The 12,786-nt window shown below is 42.4% G+C and overlaps 1 protein-coding gene across 2 annotated transcripts in view; it reads left to right on the forward strand.

Annotated features, from left to right (window-relative positions):
• The window catches only part of adgra2 (adhesion G protein-coupled receptor A2), a 53,127-nt gene that overhangs the window by 23,326 nt on the left and 17,015 nt on the right, over positions 1-12,786 (forward strand). For both annotated transcript variants that reach the window (XM_074671231.1, XM_074671233.1), the window contains exon 2: positions 3,258-3,329. In XM_074671231.1, the coding sequence (XP_074527332.1) occupies positions 3,258-3,329 (72 nt within the window). The remainder of the gene's footprint in view (positions 1-3,257; positions 3,330-12,786) is intronic.

Here is a 12,786-nt window from a genome sequence, read left to right on the forward strand (position 1 = left end):
CTTACAAGTAGTTAAGTTACTGCATGGTAAGCAGACTCAAATAGGCATTATCTGAATCTAAACTGTCTGTGTTGAATTAAATGGCTTGCTTCTTTGCCAGATGTGACTTTCTCCTCTCATATCTGTATTGAATTATTCAGGCAGTTCCGGATCTTCTGCAGCTTTCATCTCAGGTCTGCATCCAGTTATGAGAGAGGTACTGTGCCCAGAGTGAAGGGAGAGACCTTAAGGTCCTGGAGTCATGGGTTCAAATCCAGGCTAAACCCTGAGACCCGGACTCTACGCTCATCTGACAATAACTTTAAAAAACGTCTTGACTCAATGACTCAGATTTATTTACACTGTTGATTTGTTGACATGATGCAGTTTTTCCAAAGCAAGAAATGAACCTCTGATCTTGGACGATGTTTTTCAGGCTTTACTGAAAAGTGCATTTTTACTGAACAGCCAAAAATATCAGATAATGTTAAATGAGAGGTGAATCAGCTGGTTTCAGTGTCATCATCTGTGAAGTAGATGACCAGTTTAAATTCATATCTCTGGTTTCTGATTGTAGAAGATGATTGTTGCGAGACGTTGAAGGAGGAGAAACTGATTTCTTTTCTGTTACCTTTATATTTTGTGGCTTTCTGAACAAACATCTCTGTCCTCATTGTGTTAATGCTGGTGAAATAAGTGAAACAAACAAGCCAGATTTCTCTCTGTCTACAGACCGTGGATATTTGAATCTGCTTATTAACTAAGTTGGAAGGTGCAGAGCTGAAGGCGGTATTTTTATTGATGTGGCAGGAAACAGGGGGGTGGGGTAGGGTGGAGGGACTGCTGCTACTGCTGAATCTGTAAATTTCACAGAGCGTTTGCAGTCCGCTCCCACTTTTAAAGACGCTCACACAGCTCCACTCTCTCGATTAAGAACATACTTGATGTTGCCCACAGCCCATTAAGCACCATGTGGTAGCAGCAAGGATGATGTGAAGCTGAAGGGTGGGTTAATGATGGCGAGCTGTCGCCAGAGCGTGGCCTCAAACCTGCTGCACCGTGAGCTCCTGCTGAGGGGACGTGGGTCTGTTGAGTCACAGCTCTGATCGCAGCTTTGTAGAAACACTGACTCTTGTCTCCTCATATTAAAGTCCTTCACAGAAAACCGAAGGGATAAAAACGGGATATACGGTATTAAAAGGGTTAACCTTGACACAAGATGCATGGGTTTTAAATATTATGAGGAAAAATTAAATCAGATTCAAACTCTACTTTTGTCATATTAGCCTAAATTTAACCCAAATTACACAATCCAATTACTGCTTCCTCAAACCAAAGCTTTGTGCCTTGTACTTAACCAGCCATCCATCATGATCTACCTCGTCATTTGCAAGATATAATAAAACTACGCCACTTCCTCCAAAGACATCTCAACTGATGTAAAAAGGGTGTTTTTCAGGAAGAGCCATACACTTCCTGTACAGTTGTGATTTAAGAGAATTGTGATTGTGGAGGGACAAACAACGATGATGCCAAAAGAAAGAGCAAGAGTCTGTATTTGCTTCTATAGCATTAACAGATAACTTTCTAAATCAGGGTCAGTAAAATAGTCAGGATACTTCAGCTGTCAGCAGAACTGCAGCACTGGCACAAATTTATAAAGCAGATTCATTTAACATCATTAAGACACAATGACGCACTGCTTCTGTAGGCTAGGAGCTGCTAGCTTTTGCAAGTTAACATTAGCAAAAGGCATACAGACTGTAATCTTTCACCTAATCTTAGCATGTTTAATGTGACTCTGTAATGTGAACAATTTGAATTAGAAGAGACATCTTTAAGGCAAACAATAGACAAGTGCAAAAACAAATCTATAAGCCTAGTTTACTTAAAACCTTACAGAGTCAGAGTTTAGGAGGGGTTTTAGTTTTCTGTCCAATAGCTTCAGCACACCCACCTATCTGTGAACTAAATTCTATTTATGCAAACTAATGTGTATCTTTCAAGGTAGGGTGTGAAGGAATTTTTGTCACTTGTTAGTTCACATGACATTAAAACTGGGCTCCTCCTCCCTGGCTCAGTGCCAGCAGCAGCACACACCCGCAGCCTCTTGACAGTTGCTACGTGAACACATTCACTAGCCCTGAGCTGCTCTCCAAGTGCTCGCAAGTGTGAAGAGTGAAAGTTGAGCCACGCTTCACCTCATTTAGGAAAAATCATTATCTGTTTGGCATTTCGTCTCACTTTGGTTGGGTTTTTCTTTCTCCGCGCTACGTCCACTAGCGTAGCTTCCCAAGATTGCTTCTTAAACTCATAAAGTCACTTGCTCACTGGCTGCGCTGTCATTGGCTGAGGTAACCCCGCTTACTCTCCCAGAAATCTCCCTAAGCAACCAAAACATCAACCTACAGGCTGAGGAAAGGTTAAGGTAGACACAGAAACTGACACACATGTATAGAGGCAGAAATGTCAATTGAGCAGGATTATTCCTGTAAAAGTTAACATTTTATTTTTTAGCAAAATCCTGCTGACCCTACCTTTAAAGGAGCTAAAATGTATTTGAACCATCCTGTTAACATGTCAAATGTATTTCTTCTGGTGTTTTTTTATGGGGCCTAACAGGAATCTTTTTACTTATATAGGCCAAGCTAAGCTAAGCTACGCTAAGCACACAAAGGCTTTTACAAAAGACGGTCAGTAAGGATCACCCCACACCAAAAAATCTAAACAACAACAACAAAAAAGCACCATTCTTTGTCTTAAAGTTCATTGTAGAGTCTGTGGCCCTTTAGAAGTGTTACTGGGAATAACAATTTCCCATGATACCTGTCAGGCGAACTCACTTTCAGTTTGTTCTCTGGTTGGATAAGAGTCCAGCAAGGAAGGGGCTAATTAACATAGCCTGTGCCACCATTCGTTTGATGTGGAGAGACATCCTTTTGATGTTAAAATGTATGCGAAATGGTTATCAAGATTACAGTTTCCGTCCTAATCTTGATGTCCTATCCCGTCTTTTAGCATTAATTGGAAACATCTTGAGCTAACATTTCTGGTCAGGCTAATCTCCTGACCGCGCTGCAAGTGGACCTTTCAGTTGGCTCTCATCTTTTCCTTGTGATCTTAACAATCTGCATTTGATCTGACCTGCACCCATCCTTAGCACTGAAGCTGATGTCCAGCATAGTAATTGGGCATAGCTGATGTTGTATGTATCATCATTTGCTTCATTTTGTTGCTCCTGAAATGTTTCTAAAATGCTGTGGTGTTTCTTTCTTTAGGATACTGAGTCACAACAAGATCAGAGTCCTAAAAAATGGATCCTTCAGTGGACTTTTTTCTTTGGAGAAACTGTGAGTAGTTATCCTAACTTATCATTTTGGTTTTACTCTGTTATGATTATTTAAATGCATGATGTATGCATTCCTGTCCTGTTATTCTAGCTCACCTTTGAGCATCAGTATAGAAACACAGACTGGATATCGCTGGGATCTGAGTAACACTGTGTACCTCTATTGAGTAATGGGCTTTGGTCCAGCAGGGAGGATGATACACTCAGACTGGCTATCACAGAATTATGTTGAAGAGTTCACATAATTACACTTCAGCCCTGTATTATCAGTTAAGCCTTACACCACTGGACAAGATAAGAAAGATCTCTGGAAGGAGGTGCTTGTTGGCAGCTTCGCCTGTGCTCTCCAGTCAGAGCAGATTTTCATAGTAGCAGTGTTATCTCTCTAAATGGAGTGTTAGACAGGTGATAGACAAGATTATATAGAGGGGAATAAAATTTAATGGCTATTCCTGAATGATATGGTGGTGCCCTGACATTCATTTAGCAGCACTTTAAAATGAAATCTAAGAGATTTTTGTAACTCAACAGCTAAAGGATTGACTGCTATGACAGCTGGCACAACCATTGTCCCCTAGAGGATGAATCATAATAAGGATGATTTATGAGAACCCATCAGTCCTATATGCACATTAAAGGAGTTGTAAAGAGTTTCTAAGTGATCTTCAAAAACGTCTCCCTTCTAGATACATGTCTGATTGTAATCCAAATGAATGGCAGGATATAACCAAGATTCACTAACATTATACATTATGGACACGTCTCCCAGCTGTCAGTAGCACTACATATGGATGGCGACTGAACTGCTGTACAAACAGATAAAGTTTGCTTGATGTCATATTTCAAACAGGGTGTCCACCGGGTCTTAAAAAGTATTAAAAGTTGATAAATCAACTGTGGGAAAATTAAGGCCTTTAAAAAGTATTAAAAAGTCTTAATCATAATGTTATGAGGTATTAAATTTCACTGATATTCAAGCTTTGACTCCAAAAGTATCCATGGATATTTATTTTCCTCCTTGCGAATGTTATAAACTTATCTGACACGCCAGACAGACAGTTCCATATATCCACCATGGAAATAGTCCATCTGATTTGGAAATGTTTTTAGGGTCTGAATCTTCAAAAATAACCACACCTGGTGATTGGACGATCTTTCTGCTCGTCACACTCATCACAGACCAGCGTGAGGATCTAGAAAAAGCTTTAGCGTCTCAAAATATTTCACTCCAGATCACAAGAGTTTCTCAAGCCTCCTGAGAAAATTTCTCTGACTTTTGATGACCTGGGATTTTAGATTCTTACGATTTATAGAAAGCTTCCTCTGATCTCAGTTGTTTTGGAACAAATTTTCTTTGTTCAAATCACCTTTTTACTGGAAACAACGCAATGAGATAAGGTATTTATCAATACAGTTACGTAGCGCTGTTGTTTGAGACATGACAACAAGCAGAGTTGTAATTTTGTGAGGCGCGGGCTATATATATCGCTTGCAGCCCAACATATCCGTAGGCTAATGTGACAACAAACTCAGTTTGTACAGTAGTTTAGTAGCCATCCGTATGTATTTTATGCAAGTTGGCCTCAAATAACTGTTATTTGTTGTGGGAATAGGAATGTCAATTAACCTGCCTTTAGTTTCATTTATTCTTTCAAGCTTACCTAAGGGCGTTGTATCGGGTAAAAAGTTGTCTTGAACATAGAAAAATTGTTCCAAAACAAACACACACCAGGTTAAAGGTCACATCTTTATGACAGTGTGCATGAGATGCCAGACTAGAAGGTGGCGAGGCAGTCCAATTAAAACAGACCCTCTTCATAGCATCTATAATTTTTTATTTTGTCTCAAATGTATTTTTCCCATTTTTATATTAATCTATAGTTAGTGGTAGTTAGCTAATGTTAGCCAGGATGGTAAATTTGGTAAGCATCAACACATTTGTATCAGTATTGTTGCTAGCATGCTAATGTTAGTCTGTATGGGGTCCAAACAAGTCTCTGTCACTTTTGACTGATATCACGTTTAAATGTTATCAAACGAGATATTGATTGCTAGCAGCATGTTGTGAAAGTTAAGCATGAAATACTTTCTGGTCAACAAAATAATAGCACTTAAAGTCAAAACTAGCTTTTAGCACCTTCTGGCTACAGCCCCTGACTCTTTCAATGTTCAGATGTGAGAATTACATCTAGTGTGTGTTTTTCCCACCAGAAGGTGTTCAGTTTTACAGAGCATGCCAGTAAAGCTTTATTAGCATCCTGGTAGCTTACAACCCATATGGGGCGGCTTCAGTCTGGATACTGTAGGCAGATACACATACTTATTTTGTCGGAGAGGGGGAGATGGGTATTTTGAAGGTATATTGGTTCCACATGCCACTCCTAGCTGCCACCCATGAAGCTAACAAGCGTTTAAAAATGCCAAAAGAGAGAATATATGGTAATTTGCTGCAGTTGTTAGCTTGTTAGTAGCTACCTGCTGGAGCTGACACCAGATGAGCCGCTCGAGAACAAAGGCTAAATTTGCTGAATTGCTCTTTGTATGTCTGGTATGTGAACACCCTGGGTGGATAATTCTATCATCCCCGGTTCTCACCTGAACTTTTTTGTTTCTTAGAGTCTCACTGAGCTTTTTACAAGAAGACATCAAACTAAGAGCCTGTGAATAAAACTATTATGAAGAGAACAAAGCTAAAGTAGATCTCTAGGTTAAAGTTTTTGATGTAAAATGACCCGCTGTTGCTTGTTTTTCTAAGTGCGGACAAGGCCCCCTGTAGCGCCGTGGGGTCGGTGGGTCGGGTAACCTGAGCTCACCCACTAACTTGCCCTTGTAGCTGGAGCAGTGATAAAACTAGCAGGGGGCAATAGGGTGGAGCTTTTCAAGAGTTTCATAACCAAAAGACCTGGGAAAAACAGAAAAAGTAGACAACACACACACACACACACACACACACACAGAGTAATTCGCTCCACACACACACACAGAGGGATGTGGGCGTCTGTTGTAAGGACGGGACATAACGTAAATCATCCAGACCTCATTTCACTCCTCTGCCTCAACCTCTGCTGGCTCTCTGACACACAGCGGTGGAGGTCTGCTCGCTCATTCTGACGTCTCCAACCTTTAATTGAGCCTTACACAGCTTATAATTACATCTGAGCTCATGGTTAAATTCCTGTCTGATGTAAAAAAAAAAAAGCAAATTGAAATTCACAGTGAAGGAAGAGTTTGAAGGGAGTGAAAACAGAATTGAGTTTACAAGTAAAGTTTTGGAGTTTTTGCCTCTGTTGCGATGTGATTTCAGTTTTGCTCTGTCTCGTCAGCCCACCATTGCTCTCCAGGTCCTCTCATTGTTTCCAGTGTGTCGTCTACATGTGCTTGTCATTTGCAGCAGTAGTGAGCAGTTACTCATATTCTGTGGTCAGCGCTATAATCAAAGGCCGGCCCACTAGGGCTGAGTAAACACACATCAGGGAATTACACTGCATTTCTTCCCCTATGTGCTGAGGATAAACACTGCTCCCTGGCTGCACACACTCTCACTCCTTGTCCGTTAGTCGGTCCGTCGTCCTGCCTGTGCTCTGTTACTCTCAGTGTGTTTCCTAGTATAGGGACCTTTGCGTCTTGTCTCGCCACTTCCAGGTCTGGTAACTCTCTCAGCAGACACACACTCACACCCTCAGACATCTCTTTAGTGCTGAATGTAGTCTGATCTGCTGTTGTTTGGGGAGAATACGGCTCCCACCCTCCTCCTGGCCTGAGCCAGACAGTGCAGAGATCTACACAGTTAGCCCTTTCATTGGGACAAACCTCCTCAAAGCCACTGTTGCCTTCATAACCTGCCAAACCACCCAAGTGCAGAGGAGCAATTTAGCCTTGTTTGTTTTGCCCTCTTACTGGACTACTGTGTTTTTGCAGCCCGTTTAAACAGGCTTTGCCCTCCAACAGCTACATTTAGATCTTGGAATCGCTCACTTTGCTCCAGCTCTTTGGGGTTGGAACACCAGCTGAATCATACCTGGCTTAATGCAAAAGGAGACACCTTCAAGCACAGCGTTAGGCCTTGGATCTTAGACTGGTGCACCTATTTGAGTACCTCCACCTCTGTTCTTGCCCTTTCTGATGGGAGTGGACGCTGGCAGCCCCGCTAACGAGCCAGGACCTTTATGAGTTGTGGACAGATCCCAGCAGCCTGTCCTGTGCTGATTTGAGGCGAGGTAATGAGAATAATGAGCAAAGAGGGCTGAGGCAGTCTGGCTCTTGTCCAACTGGGCCCCACTGCACCATGGGACACGGGACAGGCAGGCAGGCAAGCAGGCAAGCAGGGCACAAGGGGCCCTCATTACCAGGTCTGCTCACCCTACAGGGAGAGAGGGAGCGTGGAGCAGAGAGGGGAGAGCAGAGGGCGGTGATGCTGATGGATGAGGGAGCAGCGGGGGCTCGCAGTGGACAGGTCTGAAGGCAGGAGTGAGGCTTGTGGTTTGAGGCTCAAGGTGTTGGCAGGGTGATAGACTTTGTCAACAAGAGGGCCTGAAATGATCCCTACAGTACCTGGGACATGAGAGCTGTGCCTCTGATACGGCATCAAATAAGGTTTTGCGTTCAGGTGTATGCTCGTCAATGCAATGATACAATACTCTAATCAACGAGCATCCAGAAGTCAACAGGTCCTCTCTGTTAAAGTGTGTCCTGACCTGGACAAATAACAGTATCGACCCATCAAAGTGAATATGAGCAAACTGTGTTTTTCCAGCACAAGTATGCACCATTGACTAAAAAATAATAATGGCATCTTCTTCAGCTCAATGTGAGGTCACCAAAAAAACTGCTCCCCCTGGTGACTGGCTGCAGTAAAGGTCAACAAATTCGGCTCCCCAGTCAGTCCAGATGAGCTGTGGTTAAACTTAAAGGTGCCATATTATGCAAAAATCACTTTAAGTCTTTCAGTGAAATTTGTGGGTCTTTGGCTTTTCTCCCAGCCCACAAACTGTGATCTTAAACGACAAAACCTGTATTTAGTAGTGCTTGTGAATGTAAAATCCTGACCGAAAATGACCTGTTTGGATTTTGGGGATTTGCCGATGTCAGCGATTCCCTTTTTTGACCAATCAGGAGCAAGTCTGACCTGATTGGTCCACCGGAGCAGATACCCCCGAACCCCCTCCTCGCCCACTCCCCTCCCCACTGCTGAAGAGAAATCTCTCGAGCAGCGGGGAGGAGACTGCTAAAGTTGAAGCGCCATCACTACTCTGTTTTTGGCTGTAAACAGTCAGATAGTTTCATGCAAAAGCTTCTCATCTCGCGAGAAGACAAGACTAAGTGGCTAGAGGTCATTTATCAAGGAAATGTGCCAGCTACACTCAGTAAAAATGTGCATGTGTGTGCTAGTCACTTCACGGCCGACTGCTTTTCCAACTTTGGACAGTACAACAGAGGGCTAGCGAATAGACTGGTCCTGAATCCAGGCACATTACCAACCATCCACCAACAAACCACGGACCCTGGAAATGTGAGTATTTTAAATGCTGTGTGCTGTGGAGCAGATGTAAGAGCTTTTCCTCAGTGTCCCCCCTGTCTCTGTGTTAGCTTCGGGATGCTAACTTTAGCTGCGGTCAGCCTGTTGTTTTAGCCTGTAATGTTACAGTAAACAAGCTTTGCTGTTTTCTAAACATTGTGCACTCGGAGCTCGTGGCGCTGCTCTCAGTGACATGTAAGAGCAGGGCGGTATCAGTGGTGGCTCATTTACATATGAAGGCCACGCCCACTAAATCAGAGCGTTCTGAACAGAGGGGCTATGAGAGCCTGGAAACAATGCTGCTGTGCTTGATTTATTGGCTTTTTGGACCAAAACATGTTACTACCATTTAATGAAGACATCAATGATCCATATTAAACTGCAGAAAAGGAGCAGAATATGGGACCTTTAAAAAATAAATAGAAATGTTTCTCGCACCCATTTGCTGTGGTGATATGAAGATATTATTGGGCTGTATTATGTTCAAATCCTCTTTTGTTCAGAAAAGTTTCTGTTTTTTAACTTATAAGACGTTAAAATGAGGTTTTACGTTAAGTTTAACTATGGTTGACAGTTGCTGTCCATGTGTAGCAAATAAGTATATTACTTAATTAGTAAAGTACATCAGGAGGGAGGGCAAAAAAAAAGATTAGACTCTTGAAAGAAAAAAAAAGTTTATCTTTGTCACCCTCTTTGTTACAAAGCACAATCAAGCCTTGCTTAAGAGAAGGCTGTGTGCCACAAGGGGTAATACAGCAGCTGTCGCACAGTAAGTGACGATTCTTTCGACCAATCAAGGGACTGCAGTGTTGAAGCTCCACCTTTGGGGTCAGATCGGTTTAGTCTGGCACCCCAACTGAAGGGAATCTGTACAATTATAAATGATGGAGCCACGTTGTCCATTCTACATACAGTCTATGTCATGCCCCTACTTGCTGCACAAGCATTGATGGTTAAACAGGTTAAAACACTAAAAGAAAAAACTATCCAAAAGAGGTAGCAGAACATGTCTGCATGTATGAATCACCTCTTTGTCTCACTAAATACAAACAGTGTGCAATGCAAAATCATCCTTAAAATCTTCCTTTAAGAGCAGGACTTTTGGAGCTTCTTGTGCTTCACAACCTGTTCCTAATAACTCACACAGGGCGAGAGAATGTGAACATGTTTAGGAAAATGTCTGCGTGATAGAAAACGTATATACTATCATCACATTATGGTTGAGAAAGCCAAGGCCAATTCATTACTTTTTGACCTGATAATATCTGTTTTGCAAAACACCAGGGGGGAAACAGACCACTCAGCTTTTGCCTGAGCCTCAATGAAACCAACCTTGAAAACGCCGCTGCCATTCTGAGCAGCTGGGGTTAGGAAATAGTCCAACTTAAACAACTTTACCATCTGACACAGGGGAAATGGAGCCGAGATGGCTAAAGATGGTATGATGGCTGCTGAGAGGGAGAAAGAGGGAAAGAGAGGAAGAAGGAGGGAGGGGGAATGAAGGAAAGCACTCTCCTGCAGTTTGTCTTAAATAAATCTGAGGTTGTTTTTCTTGGTGGGAGATTAACAATATTTCCACACAGGCTAAGCAATTTACTCTGAGCAGAGGGAACAAAGCAGAGGTGGGCAGCACTTTAGCATGTAAAAACAGTGGAGAGATGTTAGCATGGCAAGGAGCCCTCCAGTCTAGACCAGTCTGGGTACAACAGGGCTCAGATTGTAGCAGCCAGCTGTGGAGGTTACAAACTGTAGAAAAAAATATCATTTGTGTTTGTATTTCTCCCTGCACACGCCATCGAGCGGCCCCCAGTTAGGGTCATCTAATGAGAGAGCATGACATGAAGGGGTGGAGCGGGTGAGGAAGGGGTTAAGCGTGCTGGAGAGTGGAAACAGAAAGGGGGGTGCTGCAGGAGTTGATAGACTCCAGATGTGTCTTTCAGATAAACTGAAGGAACGGGGTGTGTTTGTATTGCAAGCCTAGCTCAGTCATGGCTCTGGGGGTTTATTGAAACAGCGAGTGAGCCCCCTCATAAGCCCATTACCAAATCGTACGCTTTATATGCTGGTAACTCTCACTCGCACACCCATTCTGCAAACTTGATATGGTTTCAATGGTGGAGGAACTTGAGCTTTCTCCGGAGCTACTTCCCCCCACTTCCGTCTGTGTGTCTCTACTTTATTTTTGCATCTCCCCTCTTTTTTCCCAGCTCTCTGGGTCTCTTTCTGTTCCTCCCCCTTCCCCACTCTCGACATGCTGTAGTCCACCTACTGGCTGAAATCTCAATCACGGACATGACGCTCACTATTCACTGATAATTTGAATGAAAGGCGTTTGTCGCAGTTTCCTTCCCACTTGTGCTGTTGTTACTGCTGCTTCAGTCCTACGACTCTGTTACTTCTGCTAACTTCTCAGTAAAGATGTCCATGTGACATCTGAGACTTCTGGAGCTTGTAAAACAAATGTCTGTGCAGTAAAACTATAACATTAGACATACTGTCAGGAGCAGTGATGGTAAAATGGGGGTAAAAAAGCAAGTTTATGTATTCTATGTGTCTATCCTTTAGGAGCCTGTTAAGTCTTACCTTGACCCTCTCTGCACTGCACATTGATATCATAAAGTTCACTACATCATCTGATACTTAGGGATGTTCAATACCACTTTTTTCAGACAGATACCAGTACCAGAACTCCTTAAGTACTCACTGATACTGAGCATTAGTACCACTAGTACTTTTGATACATAAAAATTCTAACAGTGACAGATCATTTTGAACAAATACAGCACACTCACTCTGCCATCAACTCCAACAAAAAACACAAACAACTTTCTCTGAGTTTACAATTTATATTTAAAATTATCAACAAAAGTGCAAAATAAAACTGTCAGTTTCAGTAATTTTCTGAAACAAATTGAGTGCAAAATAAAACAGTTTAACGTTCAATTTCTCTGGTTCAGTCATGTTGTCTAAACAGTTCTCGACCATAGACTGTATATAGAGTGAACAGCGTGGCTCCGCCAGTTACCATTTTACAGTTTTTAAGCCAAAATTCCCCCGTCACAGGCACAGCCATTGGTAGCAGTTGTGCAGCCAGTCTGGTCAGCAGAGGCGATGAGGGATTCTGGGAGAATCTGAGTAGAGCCGGGTGACAAAAATATTTTTTTTTTTGTCTTTCGCGAGTCTAATCACTTCTTGACTCTACCTCCCAACAAATTTTACAGCCCCCGAAATAAATACCCAAGAAGCAGCTGTCAATCATAGTTGAACGTGACGTAAAACCTCCTTTTATAACTAAAAAAAAAGGGAATTTTCAGAAAAAATGCAAAAAAAAAAAATACTAGACAGCTAAATGATATCTTCAAATCACCACATCAATCGGATGTGAGAAACATTTCTACCTGATGTATTAATTTTTTGAACACAGCCCATCTGGAATGACTGGAGAGCTGGATTTTTTTACCTATACTGCAGCCAGCCACCAGGGGGAGCAGTTTATGTGGCGACCTTACTTCGAACCGAGCAAGACGATGTCCTTTTTTTTTCACAGTCTATGTTACCGACACACATTTGCTGTTGTGTCAAAATGCAACAAGGTGCACCAACTACTGGTGAGGAGGACTTCCTCAACGTAAGATTTCTTTGCCTGGAGTACTGGATGAAATAAGGGGGGGAAAGGGGATGCTAATGTATCTCCCATTAAAAGAAACAGAGATACAAAAACAAGCATCACCAGCTTCGCTTTAAAAGCCCGACCTAAAGTCAGTGATAGTCTATTTTTCCTCCTGCAAACTACAGGAACACATAACTAGCACAGGAGATTTTACACTCCAGATAAAAGGTTTATTGCTATTTCTGTTCAAGTCTGTGCAGCTTGATCCAAGGTTAATAATGTCATGAGCAGATCTTTGGACTCTGTTTGTTTAAATCATCGTGCAGTAACAGG

Source organism: Halichoeres trimaculatus, unplaced genomic scaffold (genome assembly GCF_033239565.1).
Source record: "Halichoeres trimaculatus isolate MK-OKI-2021-1 unplaced genomic scaffold, fHalTri1.1 fHalTri1_scaffold_5, whole genome shotgun sequence".
In the NCBI taxonomy this organism is placed as follows: domain Eukaryota; kingdom Metazoa; phylum Chordata; class Actinopteri; order Labriformes; family Labridae; genus Halichoeres; species Halichoeres trimaculatus.